At 51.4% G+C, this 19,993-nt stretch overlaps 2 gene segments (V, D, J or C); both read right to left on the reverse strand.

Moving 5' to 3' along the window:
* Nucleotides 1–657: 657 nt before the first annotated feature.
* On the reverse strand, nt 658–1,260 carry LOC123348485. The segment is given in 2 exon segments: nt 658–986; nt 1,215–1,260. Coding segments are annotated over 2 exon segments (375 nt in total).
* Nucleotides 1,261–3,940: 2,680 nt separating this feature from the next.
* Nucleotides 3,941–8,517, reverse strand: LOC123348490. The segment is given in 3 exon segments: nt 3,941–3,978; nt 4,127–4,435; nt 8,472–8,517. Coding segments are annotated over 3 exon segments (393 nt in total).
* Between the last annotated feature and the right edge of the window lie 11,476 nt (nt 8,518–19,993).

Raw genomic sequence — 19,993 nt, forward strand, 5'->3', positions numbered from 1 at the left:
ACAATCACTATATGCACTGTAGGGGATTTTGCATTTCTGATCCTTGGTGCCACCTGAGTTATTGTTAATTATTGTACCCTGCTGTCATTCTGAGCCACTCGGAGACCCCTCTTCCACTTCCTCAATTTCCTGTTCTTTGTTTCCTGGGTGTTAGTAGAGCATCCGATCTGAACACCACGTGTTATTATTTTGTTACTATTATTATCATCAACATCTTCATCCTCCTCAGCAGCTCGATTCAAATAAGTGCTCCTGAAAACTTTCCAGGTCAACCACATTTTCTATATTTCTCTTTCCCATCCGGTGGGGAAGGCCTGGATTTGTTTGTGTGTTTCCCCGAAAAGCCCTTGGAAGATCCAGAATACTTCATTTTGATGGACAAGCGCTGCTAGCACTTTTGTAAATGTTGCCATCAGGGCGTTGGTGCGTGTCACTAGGCTCACGATCCTCCTGTTCGTGGCATCACCTTGGTCCAAATATACATAAGAAGTTCGCTCAGATTCCGTACCCGCCTCCTCTTTGCATTTTCTTTCCACTTACATGGAGTGTTATGGGGAAGGGGGAGAGGAGAATCTCAGCTCTTTCCGTTCAAATTGTGAAAATTAAGTGGTCAGAATCCGCTTCCCCTTTTTGTGCCAGTCCCTGCTCTGCTCTGTGTCACTGTGTGTCTCTGGCGCAGTAATAGGTGGCGGTGTCCGCAGCTGTCAGCGAGCGGAGCTGCAGGGAGAACTGGTTCTTGGAAGTGTCTTGTGTGATGGTCGTTCGGCTCTGCAGAGCGCTGGCGTAGTTAGTGTACCACTGACTCGAACTGTAGTAAATGCGTCCCACCCATTCCAGCCCTTTCCCCGCGGGCTGCCGGACCCAGTGCCAGGCCGCGCTGGTGCTAGAAACCGAGTCTCCGGAGATGGTACAAGTGAGTGTCAGGGACTCCCCGGGTTTCACCGCTCCCGGGCCCGTTTGCCGCAGCTGCACTTGGGAGAGGACACCTGGGAAGGAAATACAGAAATTAATCAGTGAGCCAGGCTCCTATTCCCTGGGAGTGGGGACCAGGTGAAAATAAAACACCCCGAGACCGCACCTAAGGGAGTGAGGCACCCAACTGCCACTAAATTCCATTGGGTTCCGTGCACCTAATTCCCTTAGGTTCATTTGAACAGCGCCTCTTCTGCAGTCACTGCAGCAGGGAACCCTCGTGACCCCCAATAGACACGTACCTAAAGGGGCCACTAGCATGAACAGGAAAATCAGCAGCAGGTTCATCTTAAGTGAAGGTGCAAACTGTCTCCAGCAGCCAGGCCCGGGCAGTTCTGTGTCTTAGGGGAGACTGAGGCTTCTCCAATCAGGGGTTTGTATTTTAACAGGAACCCTCCGGGGCAGGGATTTGCATGCGAGTTTCACAAGGCGACTATAAGGGATGACAGGGTGTGAGCTCTGTCAGCACATGAGGATCTCTCCCTGGGGTGCGTGTCCCCCTAAGACAGTGAGTTCAGCTCAGAAAATTATGAAGCCTCCTAAGGCGTATGGACGCCCCAACTCAATTTAAATAAACAGCATTTGGTCGTTTAAGACTCGTGAAGGTGTGTGAGATTCTCAGCCACGTATAAGCGCAGGACAGCGCCTTCTTAGCACCGGAGGGATGTTTGGGAACGGGAAATGTAACCTCCTCTCTTGTGGCTTTGGCGGGGATTTCAATAGAGCCCCAGGGAATTGGGAAATGGAGGGTTTAACTCCCTTACAGTATCTCTGATATCCTACCGTGCTCGGTAGAGATTAATGATAGTGCTGGGGGCAGCACTGCATTTACTGTACAGGCATAGCTACATTCCCAGTGAATAGCGGCTTTGTTGAAATCAGTTCCGTTCGGTGGAAGTCTTTGGGCTGATCAGGGCCGGCTCTACTGTTTTTGCCGCCCCTAGCAGCGCGCCGAATTGACGCCAGAGGGCGGGGGCAGTCCGTGTGCCCTTAATGCGGCTCGCGCGTTTCCCCGGCGGTGGCAATTCGGAGGCAGCGTCTGTCTTCAGCCGGAAGACAGAAGCTGCGCCCCTGCCCACAGCGGAACATAGACGCTGCCGCCCAATTGCCGCCCCCGCTGAAACTCGCCTGCCGCCCTACGGGCACGCGGCCTGCCCCCGCCCTCCCGCAGCAACTCGGGGCGCTGCTTGGGGGCCAAAACACAGGGACTGCCGCCCCTTGCAGATTGCCGCCCCAAGCACCGGCCTGGGATGCTGGTGCCTGGAGCCGGCCCTGCGCACAGTAATACCGGGCGGTGTCCTCCGCTTCCAGGCCGGTCACGTGTAGGTAGAAATTGGAGCTGTCCTTGGAGGCTGTGAATCGTCCCTGGATTGTCGGGGAGTAGCTGTTGTCAGACGATGTATAATAGTAGATCAGCCACTCCAGCCCCTTTCCCGGGGCCCGTCGGACCCAGTTCATATAACAGCTGCTGAGACCAAAGCCGCTCACGGGCACAGGTCAGTTTGGTGGATTCCCCGGGCTGGACTGGGTGAGAACCAGCTGTGCCCGGGCCCCTGGAGACAAACAAAGCGGGTTGTTACAGGAAATGTTTAAAAGGAACAGTGACATTAAATAGATACAATCGACGGAAGGAGACAGACAGCTCGGCAGATATTGGTCTAATACATCCCTAGCGTGACTCCATTGGCCTTCCCACGCAGGATGTTGGAGAGGGGATTTTTTCTAACGCACTCACATCATTTAGCAGCACGAGCACTATTGACTTTCTGAGTGTTCCTGGGGAACTTGGCAACTTCTGAAAAGCCCCCTCAGCCCGAGAACTGCAGAGATACCGAGAATGGGCGGGTGAACAGACAAACAAACGCACATGAGAGTCCAGCCAGGAAAATGCGGAGTCTCAGCGGACCCAGCCTGGTGATGGGAGGAGAGCGCAGCCCGGTAAATCCTTGAGCCAGATGCGGGGCCTGTGGCTGGGACGCCCGAGTCAGTGCGTAAATAGGGGCTTGGCTGTGCCAGCTTTGCATAATCTGGGGAGAGCCGGGCGGGTTGGAAATAAACGGTGCCAAATTCAGCAAGGGGCGCAGGCCCGATGAGAGATTGAGGGCGGGGGGGCGGTGACCTGATAGAGAAGAGCAGAGACCAGAACCCTCAGCCAAAGAACGGGACTATGTGAAAACAGAACCAGAACTATCCCCTGATACTAGTCTTTGGACATGACCTACAGGCAATCTGAAAGCGATGCTTCCTTACTGCGTGTTCTTGGCAATTTGGCCAAACCTCACCCCACAGCTGTTTCCAACATGCACCTCCTGCCCAAGACAGGAGTTTCGAAAAAGAAAGCTGGAAGGAACCATTTGGGAGCCTTTGAAAATCCCACACTAAAATGGTTTGGTCTTGTCTCTGAACAGAGTCCTAACGGCTGTATTCAGGGTGAACCACCAGGTGTATAGGAACGGCCCGAAATTACCCAGGAAATAAAACAAACTCATCTTTAACTCTTCTCCAGCTTGTGCTTATGCATTAAAGAGCAAACAGAGGCAATGCGCTCATGGAGCACCCTTCAGCCTTCTCCAGGTATCTGCAGAGAGTGACAAAATTATGGTGTGAAAAATTCTAGGGCGGGTCCACCACGACTCTAAAGAACATAAGAACAGCCAGACCCGGTCAGACCAAAGGCCCATCTAGCCCAGTGTCCTGTCTCCCTGCAATGGCCAGTGCCAGGTGCCCCAGAGGGAATGAACAGAACAGGGAGTCACCCAGTGATCCACCCTCTGTCGCCCATTCCCAGCTTCTGGCAAACAAACTCTTTAAATAATGTCTCTGGCATTTCTTCCTCTTAGTTCATGTTTAGGAGGCGGGTTGAAGGGCAGAAAGCTAATTATTCATAGTAACTGAGGCGGATTCTATTTCTCCATTGCTGTCCGCTAAATAAGCTACTCTCTGTTCTGTCAACATAGTGAGTCTTTAATTACCAATGTGCATTTTTAGAGGACGGAAGCCCTGATTAAGGGCTGGAGACTTTACAATCTATGGATCTGTGTTTACACTGCTCTGCCGTGTCAGTGCCTGCTGCTCTCTGCTGGCGCTGAGAATGTTTGGATTCGAGGAGGAGGTTTTTGTATTCACTGCAGTTGATTTCTGATCGCTGTGTCTCTCGCACAGTAATACCGGCCGGTGTCTTCCGCTTTCAGGCTGGTCATTTGCAGATACACCAGGCTGTTGGAGTCGTCTCTGGAGATGGTGAATCGCCCTTTAACGGCATCACTGTAAAACGTGCTGTGGCTATTAGCAGGGCTGTATATCCGTGATACCCACTCCAGGCCCTTCCCGGGCGCCTGACGGACCCAGCTCATATGGTAGCTGGTGAAGGTGAACCCGGAGGCTTTGCAGGAGAGGCGGAGAGATCCCCCGGGCTTCTGAATTCCACCTCCGGACTCCACCAGAAGAACCTGGGACCGGACATCTGAGGGGAAAAGAAGAAGAAAAAGCTCCGTTAGATTCACCTTAGTACAAGACCTCAGCCAATGCTCACAGAAGCCGTTGGGAAGATGCCCATTCACTTCACTGCGCTTTGGGTTGGGGCAAAGAACGTCCAACCGTCCCCGGAGTCTCCCACTAAAGTTGGGGGCGGGGGGGGGTAGAATTACCTGCAAGGGCTGCTAGAATCAAGAGAAGATTCAGCCACGATATCATGTTACTGACGCGGGAAGGGTTTCTGACGGTAACTGCAAAGACACCAAGACCTTGGCCTGATCCCTTTTCATTCTCTGCCGTCCAGGAGAACACAGGATTTATGCAGGACCCCGAGACACTGAATTTGCATCACCTCCTCTTGAAAAAAAACACCACACCAGAAACCACAACCCTCGTTAAACTGAGGCCTTCCGGAGTGGAGTTCTGAGGGAAAAAGCTACTTGGCTGGAGAGGAGGAGCTAGAGTCTCTCTTGTAGGATCACTTCTTCAGTGATCTCTACAAGAATGCTCAGCAGGGGCGGCTCCAGGCCCCAGCACGCCAAGCGGGGCAGCATGCTGCGGGGGGCGCTCTGCCGGTCCCCTGGAGGGCGGCAGGCGACTCCGGGGGACCTCCCGCAGGGTCCCCTGGTCCCGCGGGTTCGGTGGAGCATCCGCAGGCACGCCTGTGGGTGGTCCACCGGAGCCGCAGGACCGGCGCGGCAGAGCGCCCCCCGCAGCGTGCCTTGGGCCGGCGAAATGGCTAGAGCCGCCCCTGATGCTCGGGACCTCTCATAGACAAAATGCACCATTGAGTGTTCACCTGCTGCTGAATTCTGTCTCTTCTTAGTTTGTGAGTCCTGGCCACTGTGTGTCCTAGTGCATAGAGCATTAGACTGGGCCATGGAAAACAGGGTATTCATTCCTTGGTCTGCTGGGTTGCCTTGGATAAGTCATTTCTCTCCGTAAAATTGGAATAACCTTTTAGGTTCACCTAACCTTCCTTTGTGAAGAGCTCTGACATCCCCTGCTGAAAATCGCTTTTATAAAATGCTAGGGGTTGGTGTTATTACTAATGTCTGAAAATGTCCTTTCTTCTTCTATGAGAAGGAAGAGGCAAGCATTTGAAACCAGGGGCGCTGGAACAATTTGTATAGTGGGGGTGCTGAAACACTGAACCAGACTGTAAACTCTGTATATAAAGGAATCACCTTCAAGCCAGAACCCCAAGGTCCAGCACCTATGTTTGAAATTCTGCCTTGCAATGCTGGACTACAAGACAGAATTATTATTAGATTGGCACCTGAAAATGAAAGGTTGGGTGTGGATCCCCGCCTAGCCTGCTTTGAATGTTTTAGCCCAGAAGCCAAATAACTGAATTCTGCTAGGTCATACAGTAAAAATGGACAGTCGGTACCCTGAAAGAATCTATCTGTGGGTTAGGGTTATAACCCTGCAGGGGTTTGTAGGCCTGTGCCACTGTAACTGAGAGTACAGTACTTGCACTGCTTTGAGCGGGGCTAATGGTATGAATCAAACAGTTCCGTTGCATAGTAGTGTTGTATCACTCTTCTTCCTCTTAGTATTACCGTTCATATTATTTTCAATACCCACTATAAATAGGCAATAATACAGAGAAAAATGTCAAACTAAAGTTTCTATGGAAATGCTGGATAAAATAATAAAATTTACAATGCATAGATCTTAAAAGCTCCACCTTGCCACTGTGTTTATGCAACAGGGTGGAGTTTTTAAAGGGTCTTAATGTAAATACTCAAATCCCATGGGAGCTGGAAACTTCTCATCTTTGGGTGCCTTTGAAAATCCCAGTCTCACACTCTAATTGGTGGAGGGCCTGTCCTTTCTCAGGTATGATACAGTGCGCTCAGACGCACAGCTCCGCAATATTTAAGTGTGGGAAATCTGTTACAAAGACTGTTATGTAAAATCCCAGCGCAGTGCAGGGCTGAGATATTCCAAATCGCTTAAGGGAGATGGCAGTGGATGATTTTCAAGGATGCAAATGATTTCTGGGAGACCCTAGTACAACGTCTTAGGCCTTGATTCATGAAAGCATGTAAGAATTTGCTTAAACCCATCTCTATTCAGGACACTACTTCAAATTTAAGCACAATTCTTAGTGTCCCTGACTGAACTTTGCACTTTATTCTCAGTAGTGTCAATGGCTGTACAGGACCTGAAAGAATATTTATCTCATATCACTAAACCAGACAGAAATCGCTACGTTAACCTGCTGATATGTGCACCAACATGCCCTTAATACAGGGTTTCTCAAACAGGGGTCGCGGCTTGTACAGGGAAAGCCCCTGGAGGGCCAGGCCGGTGTGTTTACCTGCCCCGCCCGCAGATCCGGCTGATCGGGGCTCCCACTAGCCGCCGATCGCTGCTCCGGGCCAATGGGAGCTGCGAAGCGGCGGACAGTAGGTCTCTCAGCCCGCGCCGCCTCAGCAGCCCCCATTGGCCCAGCGAATGGGGCAGGTAACACACAGCCCGGCCGCCAGGGGCTTTCCCTGCACAAGCCGCGGCCCCTGTTTGAGAAACTCTGATCTACAGAGTTCCCAGCGGCAGCCCTTAGTCACGTGACTGTCCCTAATGCCCTGAGTACCAGCGCTGGGCTGAGTGATGGCATCCCGGTCCGAGGGGCGGGGTCTGTTATCTCCATGGTGACTCTGTCACATTGTGGCACTTTACTGTGGGTCGGGATGTCTCAGCTCCACCCACTGACACCCGCGGAGAGTCCGGGCGGTGATTGTCCAATGTCCGTGGGGTGAAAACAATCCACGAGCCGCTTGGGAAAGTCCCGGCGGTGCCACATCCCCAGGCTCAGCGGAGTGGGGTTTGTTCAGGCGCTGGGTGATCTCTGCCCACAGCCACGCCCGGACTCTGAATGGCCCATTTCCATATCCAGCCTCCAGCTCTCCGTGACTCAGTCTCCCCTCTCTGACCCAGGGGCTGGAATAGTTCCCGGCCTCCCGGCGGCGCTGTGGGGAGAAAGGCGATAACCGCGTGTGAAGGGCCGAGACGCCACGGTGAGGGCCCCCACACGGGTTATAATGAACTAATCACCTTCCGCTGCGTTAATGCGCTAAACGTCCCAGTTTGCTGAAAGGGCCAGAGCCTCCCTGGTGTAAATCCGGAGTAACTCGAGTCTAGCGGAAGCAGCTGCGGTGACTTTACACAAGCGGAGGATTTGGCCTCAGGAGCAATTCGCTCCATCCGTTGGGTCTGATGCGAACCCCAATGCGCTTGTCCCGTTTACACTCACAGACGCTGTCCTGTGAGTCTGACACCGAGACGGGCCCCGGGGGAGCCAACGTGCTGGGTCAGCGAGGGGAGAGCGACTCAGAACAGGACTCACTCCGGATTGGGGTTCACAGATGGAGCGAGGGATCTCTGCGCCGCAGGCCCAGCGGGGCTCTGGGCAGGAAGGGGAGACACATTGCCCGGGAACGGAAGGGTTAAAACTGCCGGGAGGTTTGTGTTACATTCACCCGGGTGCCGGGTCTCCTGTCCCAGCCCGGAGCGGTGTGTGTGTCACTGCTGCCCCCGCGCGGCTGCCGGGAGAAGCGCGATTCCTCAGCCTGGGTTATTGTATGATCAAAAATCGGTTTGGTTTCACTGTGTCTTTGTCTCCGGTCGCACAGTAATAGCGGGCGGTGTCCTCGGGCTTCAGGCCGGTCATTTGCAGATACAGCTCACTCTTGGGATTATCCCTGGAGATGGTGAATCGCCCTTTCACTGAATCAAGGTAGATTGCAGTACCCCCACCGGGGTATATAAAAGCGATCCATTCCAGTCCCTTGCCAGGAGCCTGACGGATCCAGTTCATGTAGTAGCTGCTGAAGTCGAACCCGGATGCTTTGCAGGAGAGGCGGAGAGAGTCTCCGGGCTTTTTCACATCCCCTCCGGACTCCACCAACCCCTGGGACCAGACGGCTGAGAATAAAGCCAAGCCATTAATATCGGTATAAAAACAGCGGTAACACAATATTCTTCTAACTCTGCCAGCTTTCAGAAGAGGAAAATACCTTCCAAAGCGGCTACAGCGAAAATGAACAGGAGCAAAAATCCCATTTTCCCGGGTGCTGGAGAGGAAAGTTCTCAGGGGACTGGCTGGTCACTGCACAGACCCAGGGGCTGCGGATTGTGTCTCCGGGTGCAGCCTGGGCAGAGAGAGGCACAGATTTAAACAGGAAACTGTCTCCCTCCTTTGCATGCCCCCGCTTTATAAGAGACACACACTCCCGCTGCCAGTGATCTGAGTGACTCGTCTTAGGGCTCCGGGTGCGGGAGTCAGACTGTCCCGTCCTGTGTGTCTGTACAGCGCCTGGCACAGGGCGCTGGGCTCCTCCTGACACTTTGGGACCCCTGCCCTGGGAGGAATGAACAGCTCCCTGCAGTGACTGTATTTCCTCATCCAGGACCTGAGGGCCTGGCTATTGTGAGGTGATGTTGGGATTCAGGGGGGACTCAGCTCTGGAGCCCTGTTCCACACACACAAGGGCCATGCAGCGTCCGGTCAGGGGGGTCAGTATCTGGGGAGGGGTCGTATCCCAGGGATCCACTGGGCTGGGCCACCCGCTGGAGAGGGAAGATTCCTCATGGCGCGGAGGGGGTTGGGGACGGAAGCCCCTTTCCCTTCCCGGCAGTGACCGGCTCCATTGAAATGATCCGTGACACTAGGAACGTGATCGGAGCAAGCCTGGCTCGTGCTTTGGGCCGGGTCTGGGGCCCGCCTGTGGGTGCAGGTGGGAGAACCTGGGGCGCGGGGGAGTCTGAGGGCAGAGTTAAGGTTTTGCAGTGGAGCCTCCCTGACATTAGTGGGCCGAGAGCAGCGTGTCTGGGAGATTTTCTGTAGCGGGGAGTCGAGGGAGGGACCAGGCTACAGTGAAGGAAGATGATTCTGCGCGGCTGATATTTATATTCGTGTTTCTATTCCTGTTCCCAGTCACACACCACTTCCCATTTACACGGGTTGTAAACTCGGTGGGACTGAGAGAGGTTTTATGGTCTGTGTTTGTGCCAAACTGTGGGGTCCTAGACTATAATTAAGAACATAAGAAGGGCCAGACTGGGTCAGACCAAAGGTCCATCTAGCCCAGTATCCTGTCTCTGGACAGTGGCCAGTGCCAGGTGCCCCAGAGGGAATGCACAGAACAGGGAATCATCAAGTGACCTGTCGCCCATTCCCAGCTTCTGGGGACGCTAGGCCCGCAACCAGCACCAAATCTATCACCGCTGATCATCATCATGAAGATCATTTACTTAGTTAATTATTAATGAGCAATAAGGTCTAGTGCCGAAGGAGGCACACGAGCTGATTTTCAGTGGCACTCACACTGCCTGGGTCCTGGCCACCAGTCCGGGGGGCTCTGCATTCTAATTTAATTTTAAATGAAGCTTCTTAAACATTTTTAAAACCTTATTTACTTTACATACAAAAATAGTTTAGTTCTATATTATAGACTTATAGGTCAGAGACCTTCTAAAACATTAAAATGTATTACTGGCATGCAAAACCTTAAATTAGAGTGAATAAATGAAGATTCGGCACACTGCTTCTGAAAGGTTGCCGACCCCTGCTAACCCAAACATGCTGGAGAGGCAGTGATTATTTTGTATTTTCTGTTTTGATACTAATGTTTGTATCATGTCTTTATTCCCAGGTGCCTGGTCCCAGATCAATTTGGTGGAGTCTGGAGGGGATGTGAAAAAGCCCGGAGACTCTCTCCACCTCTCCTGCAAAGCCTCCGGGTTCACCTTCAGCAGCTACAATATGAGCTGGGTCCATCAGCCTCCTGGGAAGGGACTAGATTGGGTGGCTTATCTAGACAGCCCTGGGGGTGATATATACTACCATAGGCGCCAACTTCTGCTGGCACTGGTGGGTACTCGACCAGCCTCTGCCACCGGCCCTGCCCCAACTCCATCCCTGCCCCGCCCCCATTCCAACCCATTCCCTAAAGTCCCCACCTCAACTATGTCTGCTCCCTGCCCCTATTGGACCCCCTTCCCCAGATCCTCGCCCCAGCCCCGCCTCTTCCCTTGAGCCAGCCACGTTCCCGCTCCTCCCTGCTCCCTCACGGAGCTTGTTACCAATTTTTCCCCGTGGGTGCTCCGGCCCTGGAGCACCCATGGAGTTGGCACCTATGTACACTACCTTGGTTCAGTGAAAGGCCGGTTCACCATCTCCAGGGATAACTCCAACAGCCTGCTGTATCTGCAAATGACCGGCCTGAGATCCGCGGACACTGCCTGGTATCACTGTGCTAGATATACAGTGACACAGGAACCTATTGATGTTCATACAAAAACCCAGGCTGCAGAATCCGCGTGCCAAGTGGCGGTAGCAGCAACATAAACAACAGGGCTTTGGGCACAGAAAGGAGAACAGGCATCCTGGGGAATGAAATACAAACCTACCTCAAGGTTTTAACCTTTTCATTCTCTAGCAATTTTTGCTTCACACAGTCCCACTGGGCCTGCAGTGCAGACATTGCTCACTGCTTCAGTGGGCCCCATTCAGATGTGAGTCCTGTTTCCACGGTCAGTCTCTCCTTGTATATTTGAAACTTTCCCTAATGTAAAATGTGGCTAGTTCCCACATTGTTCCTTCACTCTTTTACCCCACAGGGACCTGTTCACAGATTCTTCTGACCCAATTGGGTCCTGAGTGGGAAGAAGCCCGGTGTGACGCTGGCAGACCAGGTACCAGCTAGGCCTTACAAGTGTATAGCTGGAAACCACTCTTGTTTACCTGTGTTAGCATCATGAAAATCGATGTTAGGTACTAAGTTCAGAAGAATATGTTTAGTGTTTAGACTTCATAATATGCTTGAAGGATGTTGCCTGCTCTGCTTTCATTTATCTGTACCCTGGTATAACTTAATAACAAATATTTGCATTATAGACCCCTGTAACACAGTGCAGTGCAGGGGCAAAGTGAAGGCCTGTGGAATACCTAGCACAAGGCGTGGGAGGCAAACGACCGCTCCGTTGCTGCACCCACAAGCTGCCAGTTCTACAAAGAGCTGGATGCGATACTCGATGGTGACCCCACCTCTTCACAGTCCAGCAGTGTGGACTCTCACTACTCACTGCACTCAACATCCATCCCTCTGCAGTTTGGCCCGGCTGAAGTCCAGCACCCGCTGCATCGTACTTCAAAGGAGAAGGTTGGGTATGACCCCTGGACATACACAAATCTGTAGCTGTCCCTGGGCCCCACCTCCTCTTGAGACCTTCCCTTCCCCCGGCTCCCATCCCCCTCCCTGCTGATGATTTTTTTCATTTGACTCTCTCCTCTGGTGGTTGTCTTTCAGTAAAAGAACTGTGTTGGTTTGAAAGCAAACTTTATTACGTGAAAGCAAAAAGAGCCCTGCAAAGCAACGTACAATTATGTTAAGGCCCCTTCTTGCATCCTGTGCACCAATCACCTCCTAGCATTACAGGCACTGCGATCCCGAGCATACAACAAATATTAGTGGCTTTCAGCTTCAAATTGCTGCTTCAAGGCATCCCTGATCCTTATGGCCCACGCTGTGTCCCTCTAATAGCCCTGGTCTCCGGCTGTTCAAACTCAGATTCCAGGCACTGAGCCTCTGCAGTCCAGTCCTGAGTAACTCTTTCACCCTTCCCTTCACAAATATTATGCAGCGTACAGCACACAGCTCTAAGCATAGGAATATTGCCATTGGCTATGTCCAGCTTCCCATACAGGCATCGCCAGCAGGCTTTTAAAGGGCAAAACGCACACAGTCATTCTGCACTTGTTCAGCCTGTTGTTGAACCTCTCCTTGCTGCTGTCAAGGTTCCCTGTGTAGGGTTTCATGAGCCATGGCATTAAGGGGTAAGGGGTCTCCTAGGATCACAATGGGCATTTTGACTTCCCCTACAGTGATCTTCTGGTGTGGATAGAAAGTCTCTGCTTGCAACTTCTTGAACAGGCCAGTGTTCTGAAAGGTGTGTGCATCATGCACCTTTCTGGACCAGCCTGCGTTAATGTCTGTGAAATGCCCACGGTGATCCACAAGCACCTGGAGAACCACTGAAAAATATCCTTTGTGATTAATGTACTTGGTGGCTAGGTGGTCTAGTGCCAGAATAGGAATGTGCATGCCATCTATCGCCCCTCTGTAGCTAGGGAAACCTATTTGTGCAAAGCCATCCACAATGTCACGCACGTTGCCCAGAGTCACGGTCTTTCAGAGCAGGATGTGATTAATGACCCTGCACACTTCCATCAACATGACTCCAATGGTTGACTTTCCCACTCCAAACTGGTTAATGATGGATCGGTAGCAGTCTGCAGTAGCCATCTTCAACAGTGCAATCGCCACACACTTCTCCAGTGACAGGGCAGCTATCATTCTTGTGCCGCAGGGCTGGGGCGAGTTCATCACCCACTCCCATGAATGTGGCTTTCCTCATGCGAAAGTTCTGCAGCCACTGCTCATCATCCCAGACGTGAATCATAATGTGATCCCACCACTCAGTGCTTGTTTCCTGAGCCCAGAAGTGGCGTTCCACTGTGGTCAGCACCTCCGTGAATGCCACAAGCAATCTCGTGTCGAAGCTACTACGCGTGGAGAAATCAATGTCGCACTCCTCTTGTCTTTGTAGTTTAAGGAATAACTCCACTGCCACTCGTGATGTGTTGGTCAGAGCGAGCAGCATTCTGGTCAACAGCTTGGGATCTATTCCTGCAGCCTAAAAGAGGCAGGGTGCGCAGTACCCAAACCATTGAAAGATGGCACCAAATGTGGATGGAAGCACAGGGATTGCTGGGATGCAAAGCAATGTATCTTGGGGCATTGGGACAGGACCCAGGATGCCCCACGACCACTTCCGCCTTCCCACAAGTCTTAGCGGCAAAAAAGAAAGAGGTGCTCTGTGGGATAGCTGCCCAGAGTGCACCACTCCGACTAGCGCTGCAAGTGCCGCAAGTATGAACACGCTATTGCGCAGGCAGCTGGCAGTGTGAACACACAGCAGCATTTTTTCTTCTGTGCTCTCTGAGCGGTGCTGTAACTGCCGGCGCTGTAAAATGCCCAACCCTTCAAACCCGAAGGAAGCCTTCTGTGTGAAGTTGTTTATTCCTGTTGATTAACAGCAAATGAGCCACTGTGAGATTGAGGATCAAGGACTGCTAAATGCATTCCTCCCTCCCCGACCCCCAACTACGTGTAAAGCAGTTTACAAGAACTTTTGAATTAAACCTTGGCCCACCCAAAAATCAAAACTCCCGAGGCTGAGAATAGAAACCTGGAGTCCTGATTTCCCACCCTAGCAATTTGTCTCTCTTCACTGCAGGAAGTTCAGGGGGACACCCCGGATTCCTAGACTCCTGCTGATACAGGATGGCTACTCTTGCCTCCCGTAGCTGGGAAGAAATAGAACCCAAGCGTTCTGGTAATGGGATAGCAAAGCCTGGCATTGGCTGACCGGAACATTTATTCAGAACAAACAGCTTTCAAGGTGCTCAGACTTCTAGGAGTGTGTTGCTGTCGTGACTTCTGATGGGGGTGCTGTGCTCTGTGTATTACACCCATTGGGCTAAGGGACAATGCACCATCTCCAGGGACAACCCCAACCACCTCATGTATTTACAAATGAGCAACCTGAGAGACCTGAGGACACCACCTCGTATTAGTGAATGACAGATACTGGGTGAGGAAAGACTCATAGACTTTAGGGCTATCAGGGACCACCCTGATCATCTAGTCTAGCCACAGAACCACACCCACCCACTCCTGTAACAGACCCCTACCCTCTGGCTGAGCTACTGAAGACCTCAAATCATGGTTTAAAGACTGTCTGAGCTCAGCCAAAAACCTTTGTGTCCCTCAAGGTCTATTTAACCTACAAAAAACTTAATTGGGAGAAAAGAGACAATTCTGGGAACCCATGGACTTTATTTAATCTCATTCCTTTCAGTCCTAGGACCAATCCTATTCAACTTATTCATAAATGATCTGGAGAAAGGGGCAGGGGCGGCTCTAGCAATTTCGCCATCCCAAGCAGGGCAGCACGCCACGGGGGGCACTCTGGCGGTCACCGGTCCCGCAGCTCTGGTGGACCTCCCGCAGACGTGCCTGCGGAGGGTCCGCTGGTCCTGCGGCTCCAGTGGACCTCCCACAGACGTGCCTGCGGAGGGTCCGCTGGTCCCATGGCTCTGGTGGAGCATCTGCAGGCACACCTGCGGGAGGACCATAGGAGCTGCCTGCCACCCTCCCGGTGACCGGCAGAGCGCCCCCCGCGGCATGCCACCCCAAGCATGCGCTTGGCGTGCTGGGGCCTGGAGCCAGCCCTGGAAAGGGGTAAACAGTGAGGTGGCAAAGTTTGAAGATGATACGAAACTGCTCAAGATAGTTAAGAAAAAAGCAGATTGTGAAGAACTTCAAAAAGATCTCACAAAATAAAGTGATTGGGCAACTAAATGGCAAATGAAATTTAACATGGATAAATGTAAATTAATGCACATTGGGAAAAATAACCCTTACTATACATACAATATGATGGGAGCTAATTTAGCTACAACAAATCAGGAAAAAGATCTTGGAGTCATCGTGGATAGTTCTCTGAAGATATCCACGCAGTGTGCAGAGGTGATCAAAAAAGCAAACAGGATGTTAGGAATATTAAAAAGGGGATAGAGAATAAGACTGAGAATATATTATTGCCCTTATATAAATCGATGGTACGCTCACATCTCGAATACTGCGTACAGATGTGATCTTCTCATCTCAAAAAAGATATACTGGCACTAGAAAAGGTTCAGAAAAGGGCAACTAAAATGATTAGGGGTTTGGAGAGAGTCCCATACAAGGAGAGATTAAAGAGGCTAGGACTCTTCAGCTTGGAAAAGAGGAGACTAAGGGGGGATATGATAGAGGTCTATAAAATCACGAGTGATGTGGAGAAAGTAGATAAGGAAAAGTTATTTACTTATTCCCATAATACAAGAACTAGGGATCACCAAATGAAATTAATAGACAGCAGGTTTAAAACAAATAAAAGGAAGTTCTTCTTCACGCAACGCACAGTCAACTTGTGGAACGCCTTACCTGAGGAGGTTGTGAAGGCTAGGACTATAAAAGGGTTTAAAAGAGAACTGGATAAATTCATGGTGGTTAAGTCCATAGATGGCTATTAGCCAAGATGGGTAAGGAATGGTGTCCCTAGCCTCTGTTCGTCAAAGGATGGAGATGGATGGCAGGAGAGAGATCACTTGATCATTGCCTGTTAGGTTCATTCCCTCTGGGGCACCTGGCATTGGCCACTGTCGGTAGACAGGATACTGGGCTAGATGGACCTTTGGTCTGAACCGGTACGGCCGTTCTTATGTTATGTACTCCTTGGGCACACTTGTTCCCCATTCATGGTGTCATAACAGATAGTTAAGGGTTAACAAGCTCAGTAACCTGATGAACACCTGACCAGAGGACCAATCAGGGGACAAGATAATTTCAAATCTCTGTGTTCCTTGTTGGGTCTTTGTTCTCTCTTTGGCTTTAAGAGAGGCCAGACACACCTTTAAGTTCTCCAAGTTTTCCTGAAGTATTTTCTTCTATTCAGTCTAGTGAGTATAAAAAGGCGGACTAGTCTTATAATTTAATTTCTGCATTTGCAATTGTGTGTTTTCTGAAGGAATATCTTTATTTCTGTTTGCTGTTACTTTGATTATTCTGAGAAAGGAGGAGGGGGAGAGCCGAAGTGGGGGGCCCCCCGCCTCCCAAGACCCTGGGCCCCCGGAATCCTCTGGGCAGCCCTGGTCGGAAGACAGGATACTGGGCTAGAAAGACCTTTGGTCTGACCCAGTCTGGCTGTTCTAATGTTCTTATTCCTGGGGTCTTTCCCTTCATTGCTTAGGGGCACCATAGACAAAATGCAGGAGCCAGGACTCCTGAGTTCCACTCCCAGCCTTGGGAGCTCTGATGCAATGGTTGCCTTTCAGTGCTAAGGGATTAGATTCTGAAGTGCTTGTAACACAAGGCAGAAGCAGTGTTGGCAGCTGCTCCTCCCTGGGGCTCATAAACCCATAACATAAGAACATAAGAAAGGCTGTACCAGGTCAGACCAAGGTCCATCTAGCCCAGTATCTGTCTACCGACAGTGGCCAATGCCAGGTGCCCCAGAGGGAGTGAACCTAACAGGCAATGATCAAGTGATCTCTCTCCTGCCATCCATCTCCATCCTCTGACGAACAGAGGCTAGGGACACCATTCTTACCCATTCTGGCTAATAGCCATTTATGGACTTAGCCACCATGAATTTATCCAGTCCCCTTTTAAACATTGTTATAGTCCTAGCCTTCACAACCTCCTCAGATAAGGAGTTCCACAAGTTGACTCTGCGCTGTGTGAAGAAGAACTTCCTTTTATTTGTTTTAAACCTGCTGCCTATTAATTTCATTTGGTGACCCCTAGTTCTTGTATTATGGGAATAAGTAAATAACTTTTCCTTATCCACTTTCTCAACATCACTCATGATTTTATATACCTCTATCATGTCCCCCCTTAGTCTTCTCTTTTCCAAGCTGAAGAGTCCCAGCTTCTTTAATCTTCCCTCGTATGGGACCCTCTCTAAACCCCTAATCATTTTAGTTGCCCTTTTCTGAACCTTTTCTAGTGCTAGAATATCTTTTTTGACGTGAGGAGACCACATCTGTACACAGTATTTGAGATGTGGGCGTACCATGGATTTATATAAGGGCAATAATATATTCTCAGTCTTATTCTCTATCCCCTTTTTAATGATTCCTAACATCCTGTTTGCTTTTTTGACCGCCTCTGCACACTGCGTGGACATCTTCAGAGAACTATACACGATGATGCCAAAGATCTTTTTCCTGACTCGTTGTAGCTAAATTAGCCCCCATCATGTTGTATGTATAGCTGGGGTTATTTTTTCCAATGTGCATTACTTTACATTTATCTTCATTAAATTTCATTTGCCATTTTGTTGCCCAATCACTTAGTTTTGTGAGATCTTTTTGAAGTTCTTCACAATCTGCTTTGGTCTTAACTATCTTGAGAAGTTTAGTATCATCTGCAACCAAGACTGGTTCTCCGCAAGGTCAGTTTTAGTGCAGGTTTTAATAGGATTTTCCACAGTGCGTATCTGACACAGTAATACAAGGAGGTGTCTCCGGGCTGCAGGCCGGTCAGTTGGAGGGACACTTGGCCTTTGGAGGTGTCTCTGGTGATGGGGAGTCTACTTTTGAGAGCATTGCTATAAGCAGTGCCCCCATCAGCCAAGATAACTCCCATCCAGTCTAACCCTTTCCCCGCGGGCTGGCGGGCCCAGTGCACCGCGTAGCTAGTGATGGAGAATCCGGACACGGTGCAGGTCAGTTTGAGGGTCTCTCTGGCCTTCCTGACTCCCCCTCCGGACTCCACCAGGCTGACCTGGGAATAGACACCTGCAGAGACAAAGGGGGAATATGTCAGTGATTCCCGGAGGCGCAGTTATTAGGGAACACGCGGTACCGGGCGCCCAGCGGCAGCGCAGGTCCCGCCCGTACCCGCAGGGAGCAGCAGGAGGAAGGCGATGGCCAGGCTGGGGGTCATGTCTGCGGCTGGCGGCTCGGTCCCCAGGCGGGATGGGAAGCTGAAGCCCGGCGCTGGCTCTGAGCGGGGTGAGCGGCCGGGACTGGGCTATGAACAGGGCCCCGGGGATCTCATTTGCATGGGCTGGGGGGTGGGGACAATATAACGGGGGGACCCAGGAGGTGTGTGACGCAGCGTCGCGTTGCTAAGTCTCCTGGCAGGTGGATTCCAGAGTCCAGCTGTGACACGGAATGTTCCCTTCTGCTCTTTCTTGTGCCCGCCGGAGATTTGCAACCAGGAAAGAACTGGATGGAGACAGTCTGTCCGCCTATCTTCCGCTCTGTTGATCGCCATAGACATCTGTCTATCTGTCTATCTATCTATCCCCATACACCCCATCTATCTATCTATCTATCTATCTATCTATCTATCTATCTATCTATCTATCTATCTATCTATCTATCTATCTATCCTCTCCCCTTTTTATGTTGGTGTCAATATTATAAATTAGGAGCCAGTTTCATTACTGAACCATTCCTTGTTCATGAGAATCTGGAAAATTAAGATGGAGACAAACTGTACAGAAATGCTTCTGGAAAATGTTGGGGGCTGTATTGTTGGAAAGGGGGTTGGAGTCAAACTTCTCAGTCTGAGGAGAAGGGTCAGTGCTGCGGGGGCAGGAGAAAAGTCGCCCCTGGTGCTCAGTAGCTGACAGGCCCCTGTGATGCCCCTTTACAAAGAGGTGAATTTACACACACAGGATCACCAATGGGCTGCCGGGGAAGGTCACTTCTAGTTTATTGGCCAGAACCCTCCAGCCCATAATCCGCACTCCGGACTCCGCGTTCCCACTGCTCTTCGCTGAGGGCTCAACTTCTCCAGCGACTTCGCTGGGAGAAGGAGGGAGCCTTAAAGTGGAGCGTGTCTGATCAGAGAGTCACTGGGGGCGTCCACAGGGCGAGAGCCGAGCTGACCCTCTCTGCTCCACTGAAACACACTCTGAGCATCTGCTCCCTGCAATAACTGATAACTGGTTATCGATAACTGAAAGGATTCTCCCGTATTCCTCTCCTTAGTGCTGCCGGATGGTTGTTGGGTACTGAACAAATCCGTAGAGATGTAGCTAGAACACCCATTTAAATCAGGCTTGCAGGTTCAATTGAGTGAGTGCCTGGCCCGCATCTCATTGCATCGCTAGGTCCCTTCTGTTACCAATGTTTTAATTCGTTTGAATGAATGGGCCAGAACCAGGGGCGGCTCTAGGAATTTGGCCGCCCCAAGCACGCCGGTCCCGCGGCTCCGGGGGACCTCTTGCAGACATGCCTGCGGAGGGTCCGCTGGTCCCGGGGCGCCGGGAGAGCCGAGGTGCACCGGAGCCACGGCAGCAGCGGACCCTCCGCAGGCACGTCTGCGGGAGATTCACCTGTTCCGCGCCGCAAAATGCCGCCCCAAGCGTGCGCTTGGTGCGCTGGGGTCTGGAGCCGGCCCTGCCCAGAACACCAGCTATAGTCAGTCGGGGTAGCAGCCTTGGGATCCAAGGAGCTTCCAGAATTAACACCTGTGAGGCTCTGATCCCAGAATGATTGTCCTTCTTTCGGCCTTGTCCAAAGCCCAGTAAAGTCGAGAAACTCTTCACAATCGATTGCAATGGGAATTGGATCAGCCCCGAAATGCATTTATCTTCCTGAAGCTGGCAGACACCCTACTGTGAAACTGGGTAAGTCAGGGTTTCTCAAACCGGGGTCTCCGCTTGTGTAGGGAAAGCCCCTGGCAGGCGGTCCGGTGTGTTTACCTGTCCAGTCCACAGGTCTGGCCGATGGCGGCTCCCACTGGCTGCGGATCGCTGCTCACGGGCAAATGGGAGCTGCTGGAAGCGGCGCGGGCCAAGGCACTTACTGACCCCCGCTTCCTGCAGCTCCCATTGGCCCGGAGCAGCGATCCATGGCTAGTGGGAGCCGCGATCGGCGGGACCTGCGGGAGGGGCAGGTAAACACACAGGC

This window comes from Mauremys mutica, chromosome 13 (assembly GCF_020497125.1).
Source record: "Mauremys mutica isolate MM-2020 ecotype Southern chromosome 13, ASM2049712v1, whole genome shotgun sequence".
In the NCBI taxonomy this organism is placed as follows: domain Eukaryota; kingdom Metazoa; phylum Chordata; order Testudines; family Geoemydidae; genus Mauremys; species Mauremys mutica.